The sequence below is a fragment of the Hyla sarda genome, chromosome 1 (assembly GCF_029499605.1).
Source record: "Hyla sarda isolate aHylSar1 chromosome 1, aHylSar1.hap1, whole genome shotgun sequence".
NCBI classification, from domain to species: domain Eukaryota; kingdom Metazoa; phylum Chordata; class Amphibia; order Anura; family Hylidae; genus Hyla; species Hyla sarda.
In genome coordinates, this window is record NC_079189.1 from 128,860,901 (window position 1) to 128,886,426 (window position 25,526).

A 25,526-nucleotide genomic window follows, 5' to 3' on the forward strand; every position below is an offset into this window, starting at 1 on the left:
TAATTGCTGGCCACAAAGATGTTCCACCTCGGACAGTGATTAGTGATTAGCTGATTGTCAGTGGGATGTATAGGGCCCCGATACCAGGAAGAAGACGGGGGCTGGGCTCAATACATCACACCACCAATCGGGCCGATGCCCGGCATTAACCCTCTAGATGCCGCAATCAAAGTTGATCACGGTGTCTAAAATTAAACTAAAACTATCCCGGCAGCTGCAGCGGAGCTGATCGGGACTATCACGACAAAATCTCGATGTCCCAATCAGCTTACTGGACGACTAGAGGGTCCTCACCTGCCTCTTCATCGTCCGTTGAGTGATCTGCTGCTCCAAGCCTGCTAGAGCAGCAGAGCGCAAAGATCAGTGTAAGCAATCAGTGTATTGATCAGAGTAAGCAATCAGTGTATTGATCAGAGTAAGCAATCAAAAGATTGCATGTTATAGCCCCCTGTGGGGGCTAAAAAATAAAAAAAATTATTCACTTTTATGAACTTTTATTTTTACACTTTAACTCCTTCCCCATTAAAAATTCAAATCACCCCCCTTTTCCCATTTTTTAAATAAAATGTACTAAAAAATTAAAATAATCATATGCGGTACGGCCGCATGTGTAAATGTCCGAACTGTTAAAAAAAAAATATATACATATATATATATATATATAATAAGGTTAGCTAAACCCCATGGTCGATGGCATACACGTAAAAAAATACCAAAGTCCAAAATTGTGCATTTTTGGTCACTTTATATACCATAAAAAACTAATAAATAAGTAACAAAAAAATAACAAAAAATGAGCCCTCATATAGCCCTGTATGCAGAAAAATAATAAAGTTATAGGGGTCATAAGATGATCATTTTAAATTACAAATTTTGGCGCATGTATGCTGGCATATAAGACGACTTTTTAACCCCGAATTTTCTTCTGAAAAGTCGGGGGTCGTCTTATACGCCGGGTATTGAGGTCCGGGATAGGAATATCTATGATTATCTGCCCAGGCCGGCTCCCTTGTGTGGCTGCAGGCGGGGGCCGGCCAGAGCATGTACAAACTAATACTGTATACTAAAAACCAGGGTGCCTCCAGCTGTTGTGAAACTACAACTCCCAGCATGGCAAAGGCTGTCCGGGCATGCTGGGAGTTGTAGTTTTACAACAGCTGGAGGCCCCCTGGTTTTTAGTATACAGTATTAGTTTTTACCTGCTCTGGCCGGCCCCCGCCTGCAGCCACACACGGGAGCCGGCCCGGGCAGATAATCATAGATATTCCTATGCCGGACATCTCTGTGTCCTGAAAAATCTTTTCGGGACATAAGGATGTCCGCCGATCACTTACCATTCCCCGGTGTCCTCCTGCGATCCTCCTTCGGTCCTCCTGCGGTCCGGTCCTCCGTCTCTATGGTTGTACGCACGGGACGTCAGTGACGTCAAGTGTCTACAACCATAGAGGCAGAGGAGCGCAGGACCAGGAGGACCGCAGGAGGACGCGTGCCGACCAGGGCCTGGTGGGTGACCGGCCGTGCTATCTTAAGTGATCCGGTCACCGCTCTCCGGTCCCAGCACCTACTGCTATGGTCCATAAGCCATAGCAGTAGCTGGTGACCCGGGCCGGAGGAGCGGTGATCGGAACACTGTGGGGGATCTTTTCTGGAAGCTGTATGTCTGTTGGGGGGAGCTGCCAATCTAATGTGGGGGAACTGCCTACAAATGTGGGGGGAGCTGCCTACTATTGTGGGGGAACTGCTGACCTAATGTGGGGGGAGCTGGCTACAAATGTGGGGGAGCTGGCTACAAATGTGGGGGGAGCTGGCTACAAATGTGGGGGGAGCTGGCTACAAATGTGGGGGGAGCCGCCAATAAATGTGGGGGGAGCTGCCTACTATTGTGGGGGAAATGCTGACCTAATGTGGGGGAATTGCCTATTAATGTGGGGGAGCTGCCTACTAATGTGGGGGAACTGCTACTAATGTGGGGGAGCTGCCTACTAATGTGGGGTAACTGCTGACCTAATGTGAGGTAACTCCCGACCTAATTTGGGGGAGCTGCCTACTATTGCGGGGGAACTGTCGACCTAATGTGGGGGAGCTGCCTATCTAATGTGGGGGAGCGGGCAACCTAATGTGGGGGAGCTGGCAACCTAATGTGGGGGAACTGCCAACCTAATGTGGGGGAACTGCTAACTTAATGTGGGGGAACTGCCAACTTAATGTGGGGGGAACTATACTGCCTACCTAATGTGGGGGGAACTATACTGCCTACCTAATGTGGGGTAACATGATGCCTACCTAATGTGGGGGGAAATATAAGGTGTACCGTACATCGCGGTAGGAGGGGTAGTCTTATATGGTGAGTATATCTCAAACTCTCTATTTTAACAGTAAAAGTTGGGGGTCGTCTTTAGAGATGAGCGAACTTACAGTAAATTCGATTCGTCACGAACTTCTCGGCTCGGCAGTTGATGACTTTTCCTGCGTAAATTAGTTCAGCCTTCAGGTGCTCCGGTGGGCTGGAAAAGGTGGATACATTCCTAGGAAAGAGTCTACTAGGACTGTATCCACCTTTTCCAGCCCACACGAGCACCTGAAAGCTGAACTAATTTATGCAGGAAAAGTCATCAACTGCCGAGCCGAGAAGTTCGTGACGAATCAAATTTACTGTAAGTTCGCTCATCTCTAGTCGTCTTATATGCCCAGTCGTCTTATACGCCGGCATATACGGTAGTTAGGATTTTTTAAAAGTAGAAAATAAAATAAAACCTACATAAATTGGGTATCTGTGTAACCATATGGACCTATAGAATAAAGATCATGTGTCATTTTTACCGAAAATTGCACTGCGTAGAAACGGAATTTATAACATTTATAAAATGGTGTTGTAGTTTTTTAAATTTCACCCCAAAAATATATATTTTTTTGGTTTTGCAGTAGATTTTGTTATTATATGATTGATGTCATTACAAAGTACAATTGGTGGCGCAAAAAACAAACTCTTATATGGGTCTGTAGGTGCAAAATTTAAAGTGTTATGATTTATAGATAAATAGGAGAGAAAAACGAAAGTGCAAAAATTAAAATTGGCCTGGTCCATAAGGTCAAAATGGGCTTGGTCCTTAAGGGGTTAAATACTATCTAAGAGAAAACCTCAGTAATATAATTTATAAAAATAAGTGTTGCAATCTGGTGGAAAATATTCCTGTGAAAGCCTTGTTGTGTGTGGGCAAACATCCTGCTACAAAATGCCAGTTGAAAACCCTGTCATGATAGGCAACACATCTGGCCATTGGATGTCTTGAATATATCACAGATCTGTTAGTGTCTCTTGTATTACCACTAGGGATGACAGACTGTTGTATGTGATTCCTCCCCAGATCACCACACCATCAGTTGGGGCCGTGTGTCCCTCCACAGCCAAATCAGCATTCAAGCGCTCACCAAGAGGCCTCCATACTAAATCCTGAACATCATTACATCTCAAACAGAACTTGGATCATTGCTGAAGACTAGAGATGAGTGAACTTACAGTAAATTTGATTCGTCATGAACTTCTCCGCCTGGCAGTTGATGACTTTTCCTGCATAAATTAGTTCAGCTTTCTGGTGCTCCGGTGGGCTGGAAAAGGTGGATACAGTTATAGGAGACTCTTTCCTAGGAATGTATCCACCTTTTCCAGCCCACCGGAGCACCTGAAGGCTGAACTAATTTACGCAGGAAAAGTCATCAACTGCCGAACTGAGAAGTTCGTGATGAATCGAATTTACTGTAAGTTCACTCATCTCTACTGAAGACGATATGGTTCAATTAGGTACAAGTCCAGGTTTATTGTTCATGACTAGAGATGAGTGAACTTACAGTAAATTTGATTCGTCACGAACTTCTCGACTCGGCAGTTGATGACTTTTCCTGCATAAATTAGTTCAGCTTTCAGGTGCTCCGGTGGGCTGGAAAAGGTGGATACAGTCCTAGGAAAGAGTCTCCTAGGACTGTATCCACCTTTTCCAGCCCACGGGAGCACCTGAAAGCTGAACTAATTTATGCAGGAAAAGTCATCAACTGCCGAATCGAATTTACTGTAAGTTCGCTCATCTCTATTCATGACACCACAGCAAAGAGAGACGACAGTGGCTGCCTGTCATTGGCAGGACAATTAATAGGTGCCCGGAAATGGTCTTGGCAGAGATAAGGGTACATAATGAAGATGTCGTCTGTGTCTTGATGCACAAGGAAATTGTAGGAGCTGCTCGTGCTTGTCAGTGATCCTCTCTACCAGTGGTCTGTCTGGGCCATCCACAACCTGTTCACGATGTGTGTGTGTGTGCTGTTATTTAACCACTGCCCCCCACAGCTCTTACCAGTTTGTTCAGTTTGCCCTAGATGACATATAATTCACCAAAGGCAACCATCCTGCTTCTCAGTCCAATGACGTGTCCCCTAGTGTTGAGCGGCATAGGCCATATTCGAATTCGCGAATATATGGACGAATATTCGTCATATATTCGCGAATATTCGCATATTCGTAATATTCTCGATTTATTTTCGCACATGCGAAAATTCGCGTATGCAAAAATTGACATATGCGAAAATATGCATATACAGAAATTAACATAAGCGAAAATTCGCATATGCGAAAATTAGCATATGCAAATTTTCGCATATGCAAAAATTCACACACTGGTCTCACACAGTAGTATTAGAGCCTTCTTTACACCACACAAGCTTGAAGCACAGAGGGATGATCACTGTGATGTGTACTGTAAAGAAAAAAAAACACAAAAAAAAAACACAAATATTCGTAATTACGAATATATAGTGCTATATTCGCGAATAAAATTCGCATTGCGAATATTCGCGAGCAACACTAGTGTCCCCTCTCAAAGTCTGTCAACTGGACAAAATGTCTTCATGTGCATGATACAGGCATATCTACCAGTCAATGATCTATTATCAGCATGAAGGCCTTTTCATCTGGGAAAGCACTTTTACACCCTCTTGTGGCAAGACCAGTTATTATTATGATATTACCATTTATATTATTATTACCAGTTATTATTACCAGACTTGTGTCTACACAGACCACTCCTGTAATCATATACATATCTGTCTCAGATATAAGTGCATGCTGAGTTCTGCAGCAATCCCACATTTAGTTTTTTTTTTGTAAATGAGGGTAAGATAATATTGAATAGTAGAATATAATAATCTCAGAATCTCTAAAGTTATGTAACAGCTACAGTATCAGTACCAGTTACTTACCTTAGTAGCAGGGCTATAAGCAACAGCTACTTTTTTAGTGACTGCAAGGTACCCCGGAGCTGAGGCTGTAACTTTGTAGTTTCCAGGAGAAAGGAGCCTCCAGTAGTCACCATCCCTGGCTTGGATTAAAAGAAAAAAAAACTATTTAATTAATGAGAATAACTTAAAATACTGTACATGTATGAGTTAAAACTGGAAATATTATTTTAAAATGTAAATTTGAGGGAGGGATTCTCTAAATGGCCGTGAACAGCTGGTATAACTCTTTCCAGCTGCTCATACAGAATAGGGGCCCTGCATTCTATTATGTTCATTCACTTTCCTCCAGGAACAAGGAAGTGTTCAAATGCCAACTATTGGAGCCTGGAAACATGAGTTGGGAATTATCAACCAATTATGTTGCGCCACCCCATCTTTGGATCTCTACACTGGTTCGCTGTCATATATTTGCATTTATCTTCCGAGTAAAGGCAGCTTCCTCTACTTAACATGGGCTGCACTTTCTCTCTGTTGTGTTTTACCTTTTAAAGGGGTACTCCGACGCAAAACATGTTATCCTCCATCAAAAGGATAAGGGATAAGATGTTAGATCGCAGGGATCCCACCGCTGGGAACCCCCCGTGATCTCCGGCTTGGCACTTCAGTCATCCGTGCACGGAGCAAATTCTGCTCTGTGCCAGATGACTGGCGACTACAGCCGCCGTGCCCCCTTCATTCAGGTCTATGGGAGGAGGTGTGACGGCTACATACTAACCGTCACGCCCCCTCCCATAGACATGAATGAAGGGTGCGTGGCATGACGTCACGAACACGGGAGCTCCACGCTCCCGTGTTCCAGGCGCTGCTGCTGCCTGCCCCAAGATCGCATGGTCACCAACAGCGGGATCACCGCGATCTAACATCTTATTCCCTATCTTTTTGATAGGGGATAAGATGTTTTGCACCGGAGTACCCCTTTAATGCAAAACGTTTAAAGGTGAGCCTTTTTTATACCACCCAATAACTAATGCACCTACTGTCGCACTAAACCTGCATAGCATCTTTTTCTGTTCTCTAATATGCTAGCCGTAGGATGACAGAAATTCACAAAAATCTCAACACTACATTTGAATAAGTCCTCCGGCTTTGGCTGCACACCTGATAAAAGTTTAATTGCAACCCAAAACAGATGCTGTAGCCCACTAGTTACCTAAAATTCATGGATTTCTGGTTATGGCCACACAACACATGTCATATAACATGACCAATGCCACCATGTAGCCCCAGTCTAAATGGAAAGGTAAGAATCTGTCCAATTTTAAAGAAATTCTAATGATTTCAGCTGCTTGCTTTTGCCATGTTAGTACAAGGGCTAGTTTATGGTTGCTTTTAGAGATGAGCGAACTTACAGTAAATTCGATTTTTGTCACGAACTTCTCGGCTCGGCGGTTGCTGACTTTTCCTGCATAAATTAGTTCAGCTTTCAGGTGCTCCCGTGGGCTGGAAAAGGTGGATACAGTCCTAGGAGACTCTTTCCTAGGACTGTATCCACCTTTTCCAGCCCACCGGAGCACCGGTAAGCTGAACTAAATTTATGCAGGAAAAGTCAGCAACTGCCGAGCTGAGAAGTTCGTGACCAATAGAATTTACTGTAAGTTCGCTCATCTCTAGTTGCTGTGTATGCCGAGGGTGCTCTTACTTCCAGTGCTACCAGTCATGGAACACGCTTGCAATTCTGATAACTGCAGACGTGACCTGAACTTGCCATTTTAAACAAATGCTAGCCGCAGCCACTAGCACTTGCTATTCCCCAATAAATATGTGCTGAACTTGGACTTGCCATGGATTAAAGTGTCAAGTAAGAGTCCCACCCGAAATGATCACAATCCCAAGCTCTAGCTGTGACCGGTAGTACTGCATATAAGAGCACCATCCAGTAGTATTCTGGCCATTATTTTTCATCAGTATTTGTAAGCCAAATCCAGTGAAACTGACACAAAGAAATAGTATAATGGAATGAGTTGCACCTCTTCCGTGTTTCTGGCTTTGATGCACAAGAGTGCTGCTATGTAAATAAGGTCTTATTTAGGTTTATCTATTGCAGGTATAACTAGTAATACATCTTGTAAAGAAGATTGTTTAGCAAAACACACCTGAAGTCACGTCATGGTTGATTCCATCTACAGATATTGTTGCATTAGCAATTGGATTTCCTTGGTGATCTCTGACAAATCCTTTTACTCCACGATGCACCTGAAAAAAAAAAAAAAAACACAAATGTTTATTATATTGGATTACAGAAATGGTCATTGTGATTTAAAAAAAAACTTTTGACATGTCATCTGTCAGGGTCTGGGTGTTCAGACCCCCACTAATCACTAGAAGAAGCCAGGAGAAGCACTCGGCTAATCACTTCTCTCTATGGGGGGCATTTACTAATCTTTTACTATGTAGTCTGGTTTTTACCCTGTTTTTTTCTACTTCATTTTTTGACTATGTGCGACAAATTTACTAAATTGTTGCACGGCATTAATAAATTTGGCACACATAGGCAAAAGTGGGAAATTTACTTCATGTAGTAGAAAAAATAGTCTGTTCCTTTTTCCTGCTGTCTGAATAGGTTTGGCTGCTGGTTTCCTTCTGGATCTTTTGTTTTTGAGTTTTTTTTTAGCTTTTTCACCACATCTAAATAATTCAATAACTACAGTGGTCCCTCAAGTTACAATATTAATTGGTTCCAGGAAAACCATTGTAAGTTGAAACCATTGTATGTTGAGACCATAACTCTATGGAAACAGGGTAATTGGTTCTAAAGGCACCAAAATGTCATCCAAAAATAGGAAAAAGTGACAAAGAAAAATAAGTAGATAACTGATATAGATAAAGCAAATCCTTACATATAAAAGTAATAAAGATCTGCTGGGAGCTGTAAATCACTGTCTATGTCAGTGTTTCCCAAGCAGGGAGCCTCCAGCTGTTGCAAAACTATAACTCCCAGCATGCCTGGACAGCCAAAGGCTGTCCGGGCATGCTGGGAGTTGTAGTTTTGCAAAAAATGGGGCCACCCTGCTTGGCAAACACTGGTCTATGTAGAGGACAGGAGCTTCTTCAGGGGTCCTGTACAGTACAGGCAATGTCCAAAACAAGTAATGGAGTTGCCCTCACCTGGTGTCCAAAAGAGCAGCTAACCCTGATACAGGTAAAGTGTACAGAACATGTAATACCAGACACCAGTCAGTGCATACACTTCAGTAATACAGGGGTTTTACCAGTGAATGCCCATTTTGATTGGTTGGTTCTTCCAGCCATTGACACGTTTTACAGATCTGGACTGTCTGTAGCATTGTATGTTGAGTCTGGTTTCAACTTACGATGGTCCAGAAAAGACCATTGTTTGTTGAAACTATTGTATGTTGAGGCCATTGTAAGTTGAGGGATCACTGTAAATTGTAGTCATGGCTCAGAAGTGGTAAACGGCGTTTAGTGTGTGTGTGTGTGTGTGTGTTTATTACATTTTTTTAACACAGTTTTTTTCTCCCTAAATGTACTTACACTTTTTTTTTTTTTGGTTACTTCTTCTACAGATCTGTGTATCCTGTGGACTCCTTCGGATTCGGTGGACTACTTCGATGACCAGCGTTTTTCTTTGCTTGATGTTAATAAAATGGTTAACGAGGGCTTGTGGGGGAGTGTTTTTTGTAATAAATTTTTTTTAAAACCTGTTGTGTTTTATTTTTATTTTACTTTACTAGACAGGCTTAGTAGTGGAAGCTGTCTTATAGACTGAGTCCATTACTAAGCCGGGCTTAGCGTTAGCCACAAAAACAGCTAGCGCTAACCCCCAATTATTACCCCGGTACCCAACACCACAGGGGTGCCGGGAAGAGCCGGTACCAACAGGCCCGGAGCGTCAAAAATGGCGCTCCTGGGCCTAGGCGGTAACAGGCTGGCGTTATTTAGGTTGGGGAGGGCCAGTAACAATGGTCCTCGCCCACCCTGGTAACGTCAGGCTGTTACTGTTTGGTTGGTATTTGGTTGAGAATAAAAATAGGGGGACCCTATGCGTTTTTAAAATATATTTAATTATTTATTTAAAAAAAAAAAAACGCATAGGGTCCCCCCTATTTTCATTCTCAGCCAAATACCAACCAAACAGTAACAGCCTGACGTTCCCAGGGTGGGCGAGGACCATTGTTACTGGCCCTCCCCAGCCTAAATAACGCCAGCCTGTTACCGCCTAGGCCCAGGAGCGCCATTTTTGACGCTCCAGGCCTGTTGGTACCGGCTCTTCCCGGCACCCCTGTGGCGTTGGGTACCGGGGTAATAATAGGGGGTTAGCACTAGCTGTTTTTGTGGCTAGCGCTAAGCCCAGGTTAGTAATGGACTCTGTCTATAAGACAGCTTCCACTACTAAGCCTGTCTAGTAAAGTAAGAAAAAAACACAACAGGTTTTAAAAAATTTTTATTACAAAAAACACTCCCCCACAAGCCCTCGTTAACCATTTTATTAAAATCAAACAAAGAAAAACGCTGGTCATCGAAGTAGTCCACCGAATCCGAAGGAGTCCACAGGATAAACGGATCTGAAATGAGAAGAAAACAAAAAAATGGGTTAGTACATTTATTATCACCTGCTCACACATCTCCCGCCCCGCACGACTACAACTGCCAGCATGCCCTTACAGTAAGGACATGCTGGGAGTTGTAGTTGTGTGGTGCAGGAGATGTGTGAGCAGGTGATAATAAATGTGACAAGCTTGTCCCCTGCCCCCAGCTGCAGGACTACAACTCCCAGCATGCCCTTACAGTAAGGTGGGGCGGAGGCCGGGCACAGTGTTTCCCAACCTGGGACTTGTAGTTTTGCAACATCTGGAGGCACCCTGGTTGGGAAACACTGTTTTAGGCCAGTGTTTCCCAACCAGGGTGCCTCCAGATGTTGGAAAACTACAAGCCCCAGCATGCCTGGACAGTCAAAGGCTGTCTAGGCATGCTGGGAGTTGTAGTTTTGCAACATCTGGAGGCAACCTGGCTGGGAAACACTGGCCTAAAACAGTGTTTCCCAACCAGGGTGCCTCCAGATGTTGCAAAACTACAAGCCCCAGCATGCCTGGACAGTCAAAGGCTGTCCAGGCATGCTGGGAGTTGTAGTCTTGCAACATCTGGAGGCACCCTGGTTGGGAAACACTGGCCTAAAACAGTGTTTCCCAACCAGGGTGACTGTTTTAGGCCAGTGTTTCCCAACATCTGGAGGCACCCTGGTTGGGAAACACTGTTTTAGGCCAGTGTTTCCCAACCAGGGTGCCTCCAGATGTTGAAAAACTACAAGCCCCAGCATGCCTGGACAGTCAAAGGCTGTCTAGGCATGCTGGGAGTTGTAGTTTTGCAACATCTGGAGGCAACCTGGCTGGGAAACACTGGCCTAAAACAGTGTTTCCCAACCAGGGTGCCTCCAGATGTTGCAAAACTACAAGTCCCAGCATGCCTGGACATTCAAAGGCTGTCTAGGCATGCTGGGAGTTGTAGTTTTGCAACATCTGGAGGCAACCTGGCTGGGAAACACTGGCCTAAAACAGTGTTTCCCAACCAGGGTGCCTCCAGTTGTTGCAAAACTACAAGCCCCAGCATGCCTGGACAGTCAAAGGCTGTCTAGGCATGCTGGGAGTTGTAGTTTTGCAACATCTGGAGGCAACCTGGCTGGGAAACACTGGAATAAAACAGTGTTTCCCAACCAAGGTGCCTCCAGATGTTGCAAAACTACAAGTCCCAGCATGCCTGGACAGTCAAAGGCTGTCTAGGCATGCTGGGAGTTGTAGTTTTGCAACATCTGGAGGCAACCTGGCTGGGAAACACTGGCCTAAAACAGTGTTTCCCAACCAGGGTGCCTCCAGATGTTGCAAAACTACAAGTCCCAGCATGCCTGGACAGTCAAAGGCTGTCTAGGCATGCTGGGAGTTGTAGTTTTGCAACATCTGGAGGCAACCTGGCTGGGAAACACTGGCCTAAAACAGTGTTTCCCAACCAGGGTGCCTCCAGATGTTGCAAAACTACAAGCCCCAGCATGCCTGGACAGTCAAAGGCTGTCCAGGCATGCTGGGAGTTGTAGTCTTGCAACAACTGGAGGCACCCTGGTTGGGAAGCCTGCGCAACTTACCGGCTTCCGTAGGATCCAGTGCTGCACGACACTGCCGCGCGACACTGCCGCGCGACGATCTCCGACAGCGATCGTCGCTGGAGCCTCGGAAGGGTAAGTGAACCTCTTCGCCGGTCCCCTTCAGCTGTTTAGTTTTGCAACAGCTGGAGGACTACAGTTTACAGACCACAAACCAGGGATCTGCAAACTGTGGCCCTCCAGCTGTTGCAAAACTACAACTCCCAGCATGCCTGGACAGCCAATGGCTGTCCAGGCATGCTGGGAGTTGTAGTCTTGCAACATCTGGAGGCACCCTGGTTGGGAAACACTGTTTTAGGCCAGTGTTTCCCAACAAGGGTGCCTCCAGCTGTTGCAAAACTACAACTCGCAGCATGCCCGGACAGCCAATGGCTGTCCAGGCATGCTGGGAGTTGTAGTCTTGCAACATCTGGAGGCACCCTGGTTGGGAAACACTGTTTTAGGCCAGTGTTTCCCAGCAAGGGTGCCTCCAGCTGTTGCAAAACTACAACTCCCAGCATGCCCGGACAGCCAAAGGGTGTCCAGGCATGCTGGGAGTTGTAGTCTTGCAACATTTGGAGGCACCCTGGTTGGGAAGCTTGCGCAACTTACCGGCTTCCGTAGGATCCAGCGCTGCACGACACTGCCGCGCGACGATCTCCGTCAGCGATCGTCGCTGGAGCCTCGGAAGGGTAAGTGAACTTCTTCGCCGGTCCCCTTCAGCTGTTTAGTTTTGCAACAGCTGGAGGACTACAGTTTACAGACCACACACCAGTGGTCTGCAAACTGTGGCCCTCCAGCTGTTGCAAAACTACAACACCCAGCATGCCCTGACAGCCAATGCCTATGGCTCTCAGGGCAGGAGCCCGGGCTGACATTACAGTGCAGCCGCCCGGGCTCCTCATACGGTCTCCCCGCTACCCCCCTTGTCTCCCGCCCGCGCCGCTCAGCTCCCGCTGCTACAAGACTACAACTCCCAGCGTGTCCTCACTGTAAGGCCATGCTGGGACTTGTAGTCTTGCAACAGCAGACAGATGGGAGTTGTGTGGCGCTGGCAGGTGAGAGGGGGGGATATAAATCACTGCAGTGTCCCGGTAGCGCAGTGAGGGCAGCGGGGAGAAAGTATGTCGGAGCCCGGGCGGCAGCAGCTTTTCCTGCTCCATGTTGGAGCTGGAGTAAATTTAGTCAATTTTTATGGCCGTTGCGACAGTTTATTGCGCAACTGCGACTGTCTCAGTTAATAAATTCCTGACCACTGCAAGTCAAAACTGAAAACTTGCGTAAATTAAGCGGGAAATTTTTTTTTTACTTTCTAGCTCTTGCTAGGGAAAGTCGCACAATTTATAGGGTAGGCGCAATTGCGACAATTTTGCGCCAAAAATAGTCAGAAAAAACTGACTAAACCCCTTAGTAAATGCCCCCCTATGTCTCTTTTCTCTCTCATAGACTTAGTATAGAGTCCATCTCCTATAGCAAGTAGTAAGAGGAAAGAAAAGTGCTTGGCCAAATCCTCTCCAAAATGTCTCTATACCATGTCAAAAAATGTTGGCATGTGGAAGTGACACTTTAACCCCTTAAGGACCAGGTCATTTTACACCTTAGGACCAGAGTGTTTTTTGCACATCTGACCACTGTCACTTTAAACATTAATAACTCTGGAATGCTTTTAGTTATCATTCTGATTCTGAGATTGTTTTTTCGTGACATATTCTACTTTAACATAGTGGTAAAATTTTGTGGTAACTTGCATCCTTTCTTGGTGAAAAATCCCCAAATTTGATGAAAAATGTGAAAATTTTGTATTTTTCTAACTTTGAAGCTCTCTGCTTGTAAGGAAAAGGGATATTCCAAATAAAAAATGTTTGATTCACATATACAATATGTCTACTTTATGCTTGCATCATAAAATTGACGTGTTTTTACTTTTGGAAGACATCAGAGAGCTTCAAAGTTCAGAAGCAATTTTCCAATTTTTCGCAACATTTTCAAACTCACTATTTTTCAGGGACCAGTTCAGGTTTGAAGTGGATTTGAAGGGTCTTCATATTAGAAATACCCCACAAATGACCCCATTATAAAAACTGCACCCCCAAAGTATTCAAAATTACATACAGTCAGCGTTTTAACCCTTTAGGTGTTTCACAGGAATAGCTGCAAAGTGAAGGAGAGAATTCACAATCTTCATTTTTTACACGCACATGTTCTTGTAGACCCAACTTTAGAATTTTTACATGGGGTAAAAGGAGAAAATGTATACTTATATTTGTAGCCCAATTTCTCTCGAGTAAGCACATACCTCATATGTCTATGTAAATTGTTCGGCGGGCGCAGTAGAGGGCTCAGAAGCGAAGGAGTGACAAGGGGATTTTGGAGAGTACGTTTTTCTGAAATGGTTTTTGGGGGGCATGTTGCATTTAGGAAGCCCCTATGGTGCCAGAACAGCAAAAAAAACACATGGCATACCATTTTGGAAACTAGACCCCTTGAGGAACGTAACAAGGAATAAAGTAAGCCTTAATACCCCACAGGTGTTTCACGACTTTTGCATATGTAAAAAAAATTATAATTTTTCAATTTTTTTCACTAAAATGTGTGTTTCCCCCCAAATTTCCCATTTTTGCAAGGGTTAACAGCAAAAAATACCCCCCAAAATTTGTAACCCCATCTCTTCTGAGTATGGAGGTACCCCATAAGTTGACCTGAAGTGCACTACGGGCGAACTACAATGCTTAGAAGAGAAGGAGTCATATTTGGCTTTTTGAGAGCAAATTTTGCTCGGGGGGCATGTCGCATTTAAGAAGCCCCTATGGTGCCAGAACAGCAAAAAAAAAAAAAAAAAAAACACATGGCATACCATTTTGGAAACTAGACCCCTTGAGGAACGTAACAAGGAATAAAGTGAGCCTTAATACCCCACAGGGGTTTCACGACTTTCGCATATGTAAAAAAAAAAAAAACGTTTTTCACTAAAATGTGTGTTTCTCCCAAAATTTCAAATTTTTGCAAGGGTTAGTAGCAGAAAAGACCCCCCAAAATTTGTAACCTCATCTCTTCTGAGTATGGAAATACCCCATGTGTGGACATCAAGTGCTCTGCTGGCGCACTACAATGCTTAGAAGAGAAGGCGCGCCATTGAGCTTTTGGGAAAAAAAATTTGGAATGGAAGTCAGGGGCCATGTGTGTTTACAAAGCCCCCCGTGGTGCCAGAACAGTGGACCCCCCACATGTGACCCTATTTTGGAAACTACACCCCTCACAGAATTTAATAAGTGGTGCAGTGAGTATTTACACCCCACTGGCGTTTGACAGATCTTTGGAACAGTGGGCTGTGTAAATGAAAAAAATGTTTTTTTCATTTTCACGGACCACTGTTCCAAAAATCTGTCAGACACCTGTGGGGCGTAAATGCTCACTGTACCCCTTATTACATTACGTTAGGGGTGTAGTTTCCAAAATGGGATCACATGTGGGTATTTATTTTTTTGCGTTTATGTCAGAACCGCTGTAAAATCAGCCACCCCTGTGCAAAGCACCAATTTAGGCCTCAAATGTACATGGTGCGCTCTCACTCCTGAGCCTTGTTGTGCGCCCGCAGAGCATTTTACGCCCACATATGGGGTATTTCTGTACTCAGGAGAAATTGTGTTACAAATTTTGGGGGTCTTTTTTTCCTTTTAACGCTTGTGAAAATAAAAAGTAAAGGGCAACACCAGCATGTTAGTGTAATTTTTTAAAAAATTTTTTTTACACTAACAAGCTGGTGTAGCCCCAACTTTTCCTTTTCATAAGGGGTAAAATGAGAAAAAGCCCCCCAAAATTTGTAGTGCAATTTCTCCCGAGTACGGAGATACCCCATATGTGGCCCTAAACTGTTTCCTTGAAATACGACAGGGCTCCGAAGTGAGAGAGCTCCATGCGCATTTGAGGACTAAATTAGGGATTTTATAGGGGTGGACATAGGAGTATTCTGCGCCAGTGATTCCCAAACAGGGTGCCTCCAGCTGTTGCTAAATTCCCAGCATGCCTGGACAGTCAGTGGCTGTCCGGAAATGCTGGGAGTTGTTGTTTTGCAACAGCCGGAGGCTCCGTTTTGGAAACACTGCCATACAATACGTTTTTCATTTTTATTGGGGGGGGGGGGACAGTGTAAGGGGTGTATATGTAGTGTTTTACTCTTTCTTATGTGTTAGTGTAGTGTTTTTAGGGTACATTCACACTGGCGGGTTACAGTGAGTTTCTCGCTAGGAGTTTGAGCTGCGGCGAAAAATTTGCCGCAGCCCAAACTCTAAGCAGGAAATTTACTGTAAACCTGCCTGTGTGAATGTACCCTGTACGTTCACATGGGGGGGAAAACCTCCAGCTGTTTCAAAACTACAACTCCCAGCATGTTCTGACAGACCGTGCATGCTGGGAGTTGTACTTTTGTAACAGCTGGAGACAAACCGTTTGGAAAACCTTCAGTTAGGTTCTGTTACCTAACTCAGTATTTTCTAACCAGTGTGCCTCCAGCTGTTGCAAAACTACAACTCCCAGCATGTACTGATTGCCGAAGGGCATGCTGGGAGATGTAGTTATGCAATAGCTGGAGGTACGCAACTACAACTCCCAGCATGCCGAGACAGCTGATTGCTGTTTGGACATGCTGGGATTTGCAGTTTAGCAACATCTGGAGGGCTACAGTTTTAGAGAACACTGCAAAGTGATCTCCAAACTGTGGTCCTCCAGATGTTGCAAAACTACAATTCCCAGCATGCCCTGACAGCAAACAGCTGTCTGGGCATGCTGGGAGTTGTAGTTTTGCAACATCTGGAGGGCTACAGTTAGAGACTACTGTATAATGGTCTCAAACTGTACCCTCAAGATGTTGCTAGGCAACTCACCGGCTTCCATTGGATCCAGCCGCACGTCATCGCCGCCCGCCGATCTCCGTCGCCCGCAGCCTCCGTCGCCCGCCCGGATCGGTAAGTGGATCCTCGGCGCCGGTCCCCGTCGTTTCCCCATCCTGCCCCGCCTATTGTGGGAGGGTAGGACGGGGAAAACTAAAGTAAACCCCCCCGCCCCCGATCTGCTATTGGTGGTCGCGTCTAGACCACCAATAGCAGGGATAGGAGGGGTGGCAATGGGTCCTGTAGGGATTAACCCCTTAAGAACCGAGCCCTTTTTCACCTTAAGGACCAGAGCATTTTTTGAACATCTGACCACTGTCACTTTAAACATTAATAACTCTGCAATGCTTTTAGTTATCATTCTGATTCCGAGATTGTTTTTTCGTGACATATTCTACTTTAACTTAGTGGTAAAATTTTATGGTAACTTGCATCCTTTCTTGGTGAAAAATCCCTAAATTTGATGAAAAAAATGAAAATTTTGCATTTTTCTAACTTTGAAGCTCTCTGCTTGTAAGGAAAATGGATATTCAAAATAAAAAAATTTTGGGTTCACATATACAATATGTCTACTTTATGTTTGCATCATAAAATTTATGAGTTTTTACTTTTGGAAGACACCAGAGGGCTTCAAAGTTCAGCAGCAATTTTTAAATTTTTCACAAAATTTTCAAACTCACAATTTTTCAGGGACCAGTTCAGTTTTGAAGTTGATTTGAAGGGTCTTCATATTAGAAATACCCCATGAATTACCCCATTATAAAAACTGCAACCCCCAAAGTATTCAAAATGACATTCAGTAAGTGTATTAACCCTTTAGGTGTTTCACAGGAATAGCAGCAAAGTGAAGGAGAAAATTCAAAATCTTCATTTTTTACACTCGCATGTTCTTGTAGACCCAATTTTTGAATTTTTGCAAGGGGCAAAAAGGAGAAAATTTTTACTTGTATTTGAAACCCAATTTCTCTCGAGTAAGCACATACCTCATATGTCTATGTAAAGTGTTCAGTGGGCGCAGTAGAGGGCTCAGAAGGGAAGGAGCGACAAATGGTTTTTGGGGGGCATGTCACCTTTAGGAAGCCCCTATGGTGTCAGGACAGCAAAAAAAAACACATGGCATACCATTTTGGAAACCAGACCCCTCAGGGAACGTAACAAGGGGTAGAGTGAACCTTAATACTCCACAGGTGATTCACGACTTTTGCACATGTAAAAAAAAAAATTTTTTTTTTTACCTAAAATGCTTGGTTTCCCAAAAAATTTACATTTTTAAAAAGGGTAATAGCAGAAAATACCCCCCCAAATTTTAAACCCAATTACTCCCGATACAGAAAACACCCCATATGGGGGTGAAAAGTGCTCTGCTGGCGCACTACAGGTCTCAGAAGAGAAGGAGTCACATTTGGCTTTTTGAAAGCAAATTTTGCTCTGGGGGCATGCCGCATTTAGGAAGCCCCTATGGTGCCAGAACAGCAAAAAAAAACACATGGCATACCATTTTGGAAACTAAACCCCTCGGGGAACGTAACAAGGGGTAATGTGAACCTTAATACCCTACAGGTGTTTCACGACTTTTGCATATGTAAAAAAAAATATTTTTTTTTTACCTAATATGCTTGGTTTCCCAAAATTTTTACATTTTTAAAAAGGGTAATAGCAGAAAATACCCCCCAAAATTTGAAGCCCAATTTCTCCCGATTCAGAAAACACCCCATATGGGGGTGAAAAGTGCTCTGCTGGCGCACTACAGGTCTCAGAAGAGAAGGAGTCACATTTGGCTTTTTGAAAGCAAATTTTGCTCTGGGGGCATGCCGCATGTAGGAAGCCCCTATGGTGCCAGGACAGCAAAAAAAAAAACCACATGGCATACCATTTTGGAAACTAGACCCCTCGGGGAACGTAACAAGGGGTTAAGTGAACCTTTATACCCCACAGGTGTTTCATAACTTTTGTATATGTAAAAAAAAAATATTTTTTTTCACCTAAAATGCTTGTTTTCCCAAAAATTTTACAATTTTAAAAAGGGTAATAGCAGAAAATAACCCCCAAAATTTGTAACACAATTTCTCCCGAGTACGGCGATACCCCATATGTGACCCTAAACTGTTGCCTTGAAATACGACAGGGCTCCAAAGTGAGAGCGCCATGCGAATTTGAGGCCTAAATTAGGTACTTGCATAGGGGTGGACATAGGGGTATTCTATGCCAGTGATTCCCAAACAGGGTGCCTCCAGCTGTTGTAAAACTCCCAGCATGCCTAGACAGTCAGTGGCTATCTGGCACTACTGGAATTAGTTGTTTTGCAACAGCTGGAGGCTCCATTCTGGAAACAGTGGCGTACCAGATGTTTTTCATTTTTATTGGGGAGGGGAGGGGGGCTGTGTAGGGGTATGTGTATATGTAGTGTTTTTTACTTTTTATTTTATTTTGTGTTAGTGTAGTGTAGTGTTTTTAGGGTACAGTCACATGGGCGGGGGTTCACAGTAGTTTCTCGCTGGCAGCTTGAGCTGCGGCAGCAAATTTGCCGCAGCTCAAACTTGCAGCCGGATACTTACTGTAAACCTTCTCCCATGTGAGTGTACCCTGCATGTTCACATTGGGGGGGGACGGGACATCCAGCTGTTGCAAAACTACAACTCCCAGCATGTACGGTCTATCAGTGCTTGCTGGGAGTTGTAGTTTTGCAACCGCTGGAGGCTCCGTTTTGGAAACAGTGGCTTACCAGACATTTTTCATTTTTATTGGGGAGTGGGCTGTGTAGGGGTATGTGCATATGTAGTGTTTTTTACTTTTTTTTTTATTTTGTGTTAGTGTAGTGTAGTGTTTTTAGGGTACAGTCGCACGGGCGGGGGTTCACAGTAGTTTCTCGCTGGCAGTTTGAGCTGCGGCAGAAAATTTGCCGCAGCTCAAACTTGCAGCCGGATACTTACTGTAATCCTCCGCCCATGTGAGTGTACCCTGTACGTTCACATTGGGGGGGGGGGGGGGAGAAACATCCAGCTGTTGCAAAACTACAACTCCCAGCATGTACGGTCTATCAGTGCATGCTGGGAGTTGTAGTTTTGCAACAGCTGGAGACACACAGGTTGTGAAACACCGAGTTTGGTAACAAACTCAGTGTTTTGCAACCAGTGTGCCTTCAGCTGTTGCAAAAGCTACAACCCCCAGCATGTACGGACAGCGGAAGAGCATGCTGGGTCTTGTAGTTACGCAACAGCCGGAGGCATACTACTTTGGCTGGGGATGCTGGGGATTGTAGTTATGCAACAGCTGGAGACACATTGGTTTGCTACTTAACTCAGTGTGCCTTCAGCTGTTGCAAAACTACAACTCTCAGCAGTCACCGACAGCCAACGGGCATGCTGGGAGTTGTAGTTATGCAACCACCAGATGCACCACTACAACTCCCAGCATGCACTTTAGCTGATTGTGCAAGCTGGGAGTTGTAGTTATACAACAGCTGAAGGTACACTTTTCCATAGAAAAATGTGTCTCCAGCTGTTGCAAAACTACAAGTCCCAGCATGCCCATAAGGGCATGCTGGGAGTTGTGGTGGTCTGCCTCCTGCTGTTGCATAACTACAGCTCCCAGCATACCCTTTTTGCATGCTGGGAGCTGTTGCTAAGCAACAGCAGAAGGCTGTCACTCACCTCCTGCTGCTGCTCCACGATGCCGCCGCACAGGTCAGTCCCTCGCCGCCGCCGTCGATCAGGGACGCCGGGGATCGGGGTACCCAGCACCCGGGGTCTTCTGCCCGCACCCGCTCACGTCCTCCGAAAGAGGGGCGGAGCGGGTTGCGGGAGTGACACCCGCAGCAGGCGCCCTGATTGGTCAGCCGACGAATCAGGGCGATCACCAGTGCCACCTCACCCCTGCTGGCAATGGCTGTTCGGGGCCGTCTCTGATGGCCCCGATCAGCCAGTAATTCCGGGTCATCGGGTCACTGGAGACCCCATTGACCCGGAATCCGCCGCAGATCGCTGGACTGAATTGTCCAGCGATCTTCGGCAATCGCCGACATGGGGGACATAATGACGGCGGGGGCCGGAAAAGCTCAGGGCGTATCCATACGCCCTCGGTCCTTAAGGACTTGGAAACGGGGCGTATGGATACGCCCTATGTCCTTAAGGGGTTAAAGGGGTACTCTGGTGAAAAACTAAATTTTTTTTTTTTTTTTATGAACTGGTGCCAGAAAGTTATACAGATTTGTAAATTACTTCTATTTCAAAATCTTATTCCTTCCAGTACTTATTAGCAGCTGTATGCTACAGGGGAAATTATTTACTTTTTGAATTTCTTTTTTGTCTTGTCCACAGTGCTCTCTGCTGACACCTCTGTCCATGTCAGGAACTGTCCAAAGCAGCATAGGTATGCTATGAGGATTTTCTCCTGCTCTGGACAATTCCTGATACGGGCATCAGATGTCAGCAGAGAGCACTGTGGACAAGAAAAATAATTTTTAAAGGAAAAGAATTTCCTCTGTAGCATACAGCTGCTAATAAGTACTGGAAGGACAAATATTTTTTTAATAGAAGTAATTTACAAATCTGTTTAATTTTCTGGCACCAGTTGATTTAAAAAAAAATATTTTCCAATGGAGTACCCCTTTAAGGCTCTTTTCAAACTACCCTCTATTTTTGTAGGCTTTGCCCTCTCTTTATTTTATCAGTGTCTGTTGTAGGTGATATCTCCAGAACCTTCCTTTTCTCTTCACACAAATTTTGGTTTTCACAGTTTACTGCTTTGGTGCTTTTAGATCTTTTGAGTATAATGGTATAATGTACAATCTTTTTATGGCATAATGATTGCTAATTTACAATATTAAGCATTTCATAAGTGTTTAAACTTGTATTGACAAATACATACAGTACATACAAAAACTCAATATTTACAGTGTTGACCCTTTGTTGTCAGGGAAAAATCCTGACTGATGGTAACCCACTCCTGCCTTATCAGTAAGAGTTCATACGTACGGGATCTTTTGCAGATTTGTTGCGCAGGATTTGATACGCAGGATTTTCTGCTGCAGATCTCAATGTAAACTGAATGACTGAGCACAGCTTCTAATCTGCAGTTACAAATCCTGCGCATCAAATCTGCGCAGGATCCTGTATGTGTGAACGTACCCTTTCTATGTTTTTGCTTGTCCACACTTTTTGGGGATTGACCAAAGGTTCCCAATGTGATTGAGGAATGGTTTGTTTCCTGGCCCTGGACCCAAAATGTCTATATTTTGTACGCCATTAACATGGTGCTCCGTCATGCTGGAAAAAGTAATGTTCATCACTAAATTGCTTTTGGATGGTTGTGAGAAGTTGCTCTTAGAGGATGTTTAGAACCAGAATCATCTCCTAAAGAGGATTCATCAAATAAACTGGTTGTACACCAGTAGAATAATGAAGGTAGGTCCAGCTTTCAACTCACGAAAAGTTTTAATAATTAGATTTTAGGCTGAACCTCTGTAAGATGGTGGGTGGTGATGATTGTTTAGTTATGCTTCAGATTTCGGAGACTAAATCTTCATAGTTGTACTAAAATAGTGAATACTGAATAAGGGGAGGCCTTCATGACTAGGCCAAAAGAGAATGAACCGGGGAATAGCCGTTAAGAAAGGGGAAGGGAGGAGTTAATGGGTAGTAGAAATTTACTTCATATAAGGGAAGAATAAGGCAGGCTGGCAGCCTTTTTGCATTTTAAGACAGAGGAGTTAGAAGCTCTGTATACAATCTATGCGTCATCTCCTTTATGTCATCTCGGGGGGAGTTGCTGTTGCAATTTTGGGGTGCAGTTCAAATGGCTGCAGGCACAAGTCCAGGGCTGCAAAGGGGGGTCTGGTGAAAGAGCAGGTCTGCTTCACCTGAGGGATGCCAGTCTCGGAGGATCTGGTCCCTGGAGCACCTCAGCTCAGACCCCACTCCCTGGATCCATTGTAGGACAAGGAGCCCTGCCAGTATATCAGATCCAGTGGCAGTGGTTGGGGAACCTTCCAAATGGCAAGCACACTACAGGCAGAGATGACACAAAGAGGCGGTTGATAGCCTCAACTACTCCCAAACTGTCACACTGAAAAAGCACCTTGTAGTTCCTGAACCTGTTGCCCCTAATGTGCACTGCCAACTGTATAAGCATAGTGAAATTAAGCACCAGCCTCTACTGCCCCGACATCTTCTGCCACTCACTCACACACCAACTCACTTGACTGTAGGCCCTAAAGCCAACCCAACAGGCTGTACAGCTCTAAATCCACCACATTGAATAAATGTCATTTTCTTTTATATCAAATAAAAGTCCTATAATGGGAAAACTTCTTTTACCCTCTATGCTTTGGTAAAAGTTAAAACCTTAGGTTATACCTGCTTGATGTAATTCACCATTGAGTCTTTGTTTTCTTCCCAGTAATTCTTCAGCAATTCCTCAGGTGGGAATTTGTCACAGCTCAGCTCCACAGTTATCTCAAAACAGTTACTGCTTAGGTAGTTGAAGTCCTGCATACCTACAAAAATCGCACCACAAGGGTTAACAGCAGGCAGGAGAACCAACAAATGCATATCACATAAAAATATATGGGAAGGTGAAGAGCATAAAACAGTCAATAAAGTGATACACTGTAGCCGGTAGTAGGTGGGGGAAAATGTGCCTGATACCCAGTGCCTGGCGCACTGTGGCTGGTACTCATTGTTAGGGGACACGTTTGGCACTCCTGAGGGCACTGCAATAGAGCACTTTTTTGTTCTGATACTATTATAGGGACACTCTTGTGGTACTGATTTAAAGGGAAATCTACCCCTAGACATTTTATCCCCTATGCAAAGGATAGGGGATAAGATGTCTGATCGCGGGGGTCCTGCTGCTGGATGTAACTCCATGGTACAGCCTGAGACATAGCGTTTGGGTATCTCCAGTTCTCCCATTGAAATACATGGAGGGGGCGTGTTGCCCACTGCTTTGTGAGTGGGGCCGCATGCTCCCTTCCTGGAGACTTCCAGGGTGACGTGGTGATCTCGGGTGGTCCCAACGGTTGGACCTCTTGTATTTAGACACTTATCCCCTATCCTTTAGGAATAAATCTTCCAGAATTGGAGTACTTCTTTAAATATGTAATTACTAAATAATATCTTGCATGGTGCTGTCATTTTGCTGATCTCCTATTACAGAGGGTGTAATAGGAGTACTATTTTGGCAGGGATCACAGATTTGTGTTAATACATGTATCTTTTGTAAATAACACTACACGCTAAAATGTTTTAAATCCTTCAATTTTAACATCAAAATAAGCACACATAACATTTTTTAGCATTTCTACAAAAAAATAATTTGTGATTTATGATTATAAAGCAGAGCTGCAATGGGAAATACAAATTTTACACTACTGCATTATAAGTTCATCAATACAGTACAGGCTGCCTTAAAGGGGTACTCCCGTGGAAAACCTTTTTTTAAAAATCAACTGATGCCAGAAAGTTAAACAGATTTGTAAATGACTTCTATTAAAAAATCTTAATCCTTCCAGTACTTTTTAGGGGCTATATACTACAGAGGAAATGCTTTTCGTTTTAGATTTCTCTGATGTCATGACAACAGTACTCCCTGCTGACCTCTGCTGTCCATTTTAGGAACTGTCCAGAGCAGCATATGTTTGCTATGGGGATTTTCTCCTGCTCTGGACAGTTTCTAAAATGGACAGCAGAGGTCAGCAGAGAGCACTGTGGTCATGACATCAGAGAAATCTAAAAAGATAAGCATTTCCTCTGTAGTATATAGCCCCTAAAAAGTACTGGAAGGATTAAGATTTTTAAATAGTAGTAATTTACAAATCTGTTTAACTTTCTGGCACCAGTTTATTTAAAAAAAAATTTTTTTCCACTTTAAAAAAAAAATAAACTGGTGCCAGAAAGTTAAACAGATTTGTAAATTACTACTATTAAAAAATCTTAATCCTTCCAGTACTTTTTAGGGGCTATATACTACAGAGGAAATGCTATGTATGCTGCATAGAAGCTATAAGAGACTTTGATTTCCCAGCAGATGTTGTAAAATTGCTTCAACTAATGAAGGAAGAGATTTCAGTAACTAAGTATATTAAGAAAACTGTAGAAATTATAAATAAAAAATATTTATGTGAACCAGTCCTCAAAAGCACAGGGGAGAGAAAAAGGAAAAGACTAGTGGAGATGGAATCCAAGAAATGGTCTTTATTATATAAAAAGGATATATATGACCAATCGCCTAGCAGAGCCCTTGCTAAAGGCGAATGGAATATACTGGGTAAAAAATAGATATAATAAAAAATACAGAATATAGTAGGATTAAAATGAGATAAATATGATGGGTAAGTAGCACCAAAGAAAATTCATTAATTAAATATCTGCTGCATATATCAGGAGAAAACGTTCTCAGTCCATATAATTCATAGGGATATTTCAATGAAAAATCCACAAGAAATGTCCAGAATGAAAAGTCACAATTAGTTTGGGTGTGTCCGGAGTAACGACCTATAGCTACTGAAGAAAAGGCCCGCGGCCTTGAAACGCGTCTAGCCCATTATCTGCACCTTATCCATAAGTGTATATCACTTCAAATAGACTGTATCTGCCATATTCCAATTGCAACAGCTGGATGCCCGCGATTCCGGGACCACTGCTGCATGCGCGCTGTTAGCACCTTATTCATACGTGCAATCTGCACCACCTGTTACCTGCATCCTCTCACAGCCCCGGTCGGCAGAGTTACTCCTGGACATCATCCTCCCCAAGGCCGGACGCCTCCCGTGCCAGCCCAGGACACTCGGACCCCCGGAGATTCAGCCATTCACCCAGCATACCACCCAGGCGGGCATTGATATCCAGAGTGCCGGACTCAGCCGTGCCAGCCCGGACCTGAGGACTCCAAAGGAGGGTGAGTGGTGCTGTGCACCGAGACTTGACATCTTCATCGCTGACAGTGTTTGCCACATTGTCTGCATTACCTGTCCATGAATTTCCTATTGTAGCTATTGTCGCTACACTCACTACCATATATACCGTTACTCCGGATACACCCAAACTAATTGTGACTTTTCATTCTGGACATTTCTTGTGGATTTTTCATTGAAATATCCCTATGAATTATATGGACTGAGAACGTTTTCTCCTGATATATGCAGCAGATATTTAATTAATGAATTTTCTTTGGTGCTACTTACCCATCATATTTATCTCATTTTAATCCTACTATATTCTGTATTTTTTATTATATCTATTTTTTACCCAGTATATTCCATTCGCCTT

The 25,526-nt window shown here is 44.0% G+C and overlaps 1 protein-coding gene across 1 annotated transcript in view; it reads right to left on the minus strand.

Moving 5' to 3' along the window:
• Positions 1-25,526, minus strand: part of CPE (carboxypeptidase E) — a 105,186-nt gene that overhangs the window by 3,145 nt on the left and 76,515 nt on the right. The window contains exons 6-8 of the mRNA XM_056561178.1: positions 22,614-22,753; positions 7,380-7,479; positions 5,248-5,366 (exon numbers count right to left, since the gene is read on the minus strand). Coding sequence (XP_056417153.1) covers positions 5,248-5,366; positions 7,380-7,479; positions 22,614-22,753 — 359 coding nt within the window. The remainder of the gene's footprint in view (positions 1-5,247; positions 5,367-7,379; positions 7,480-22,613; positions 22,754-25,526) is intronic.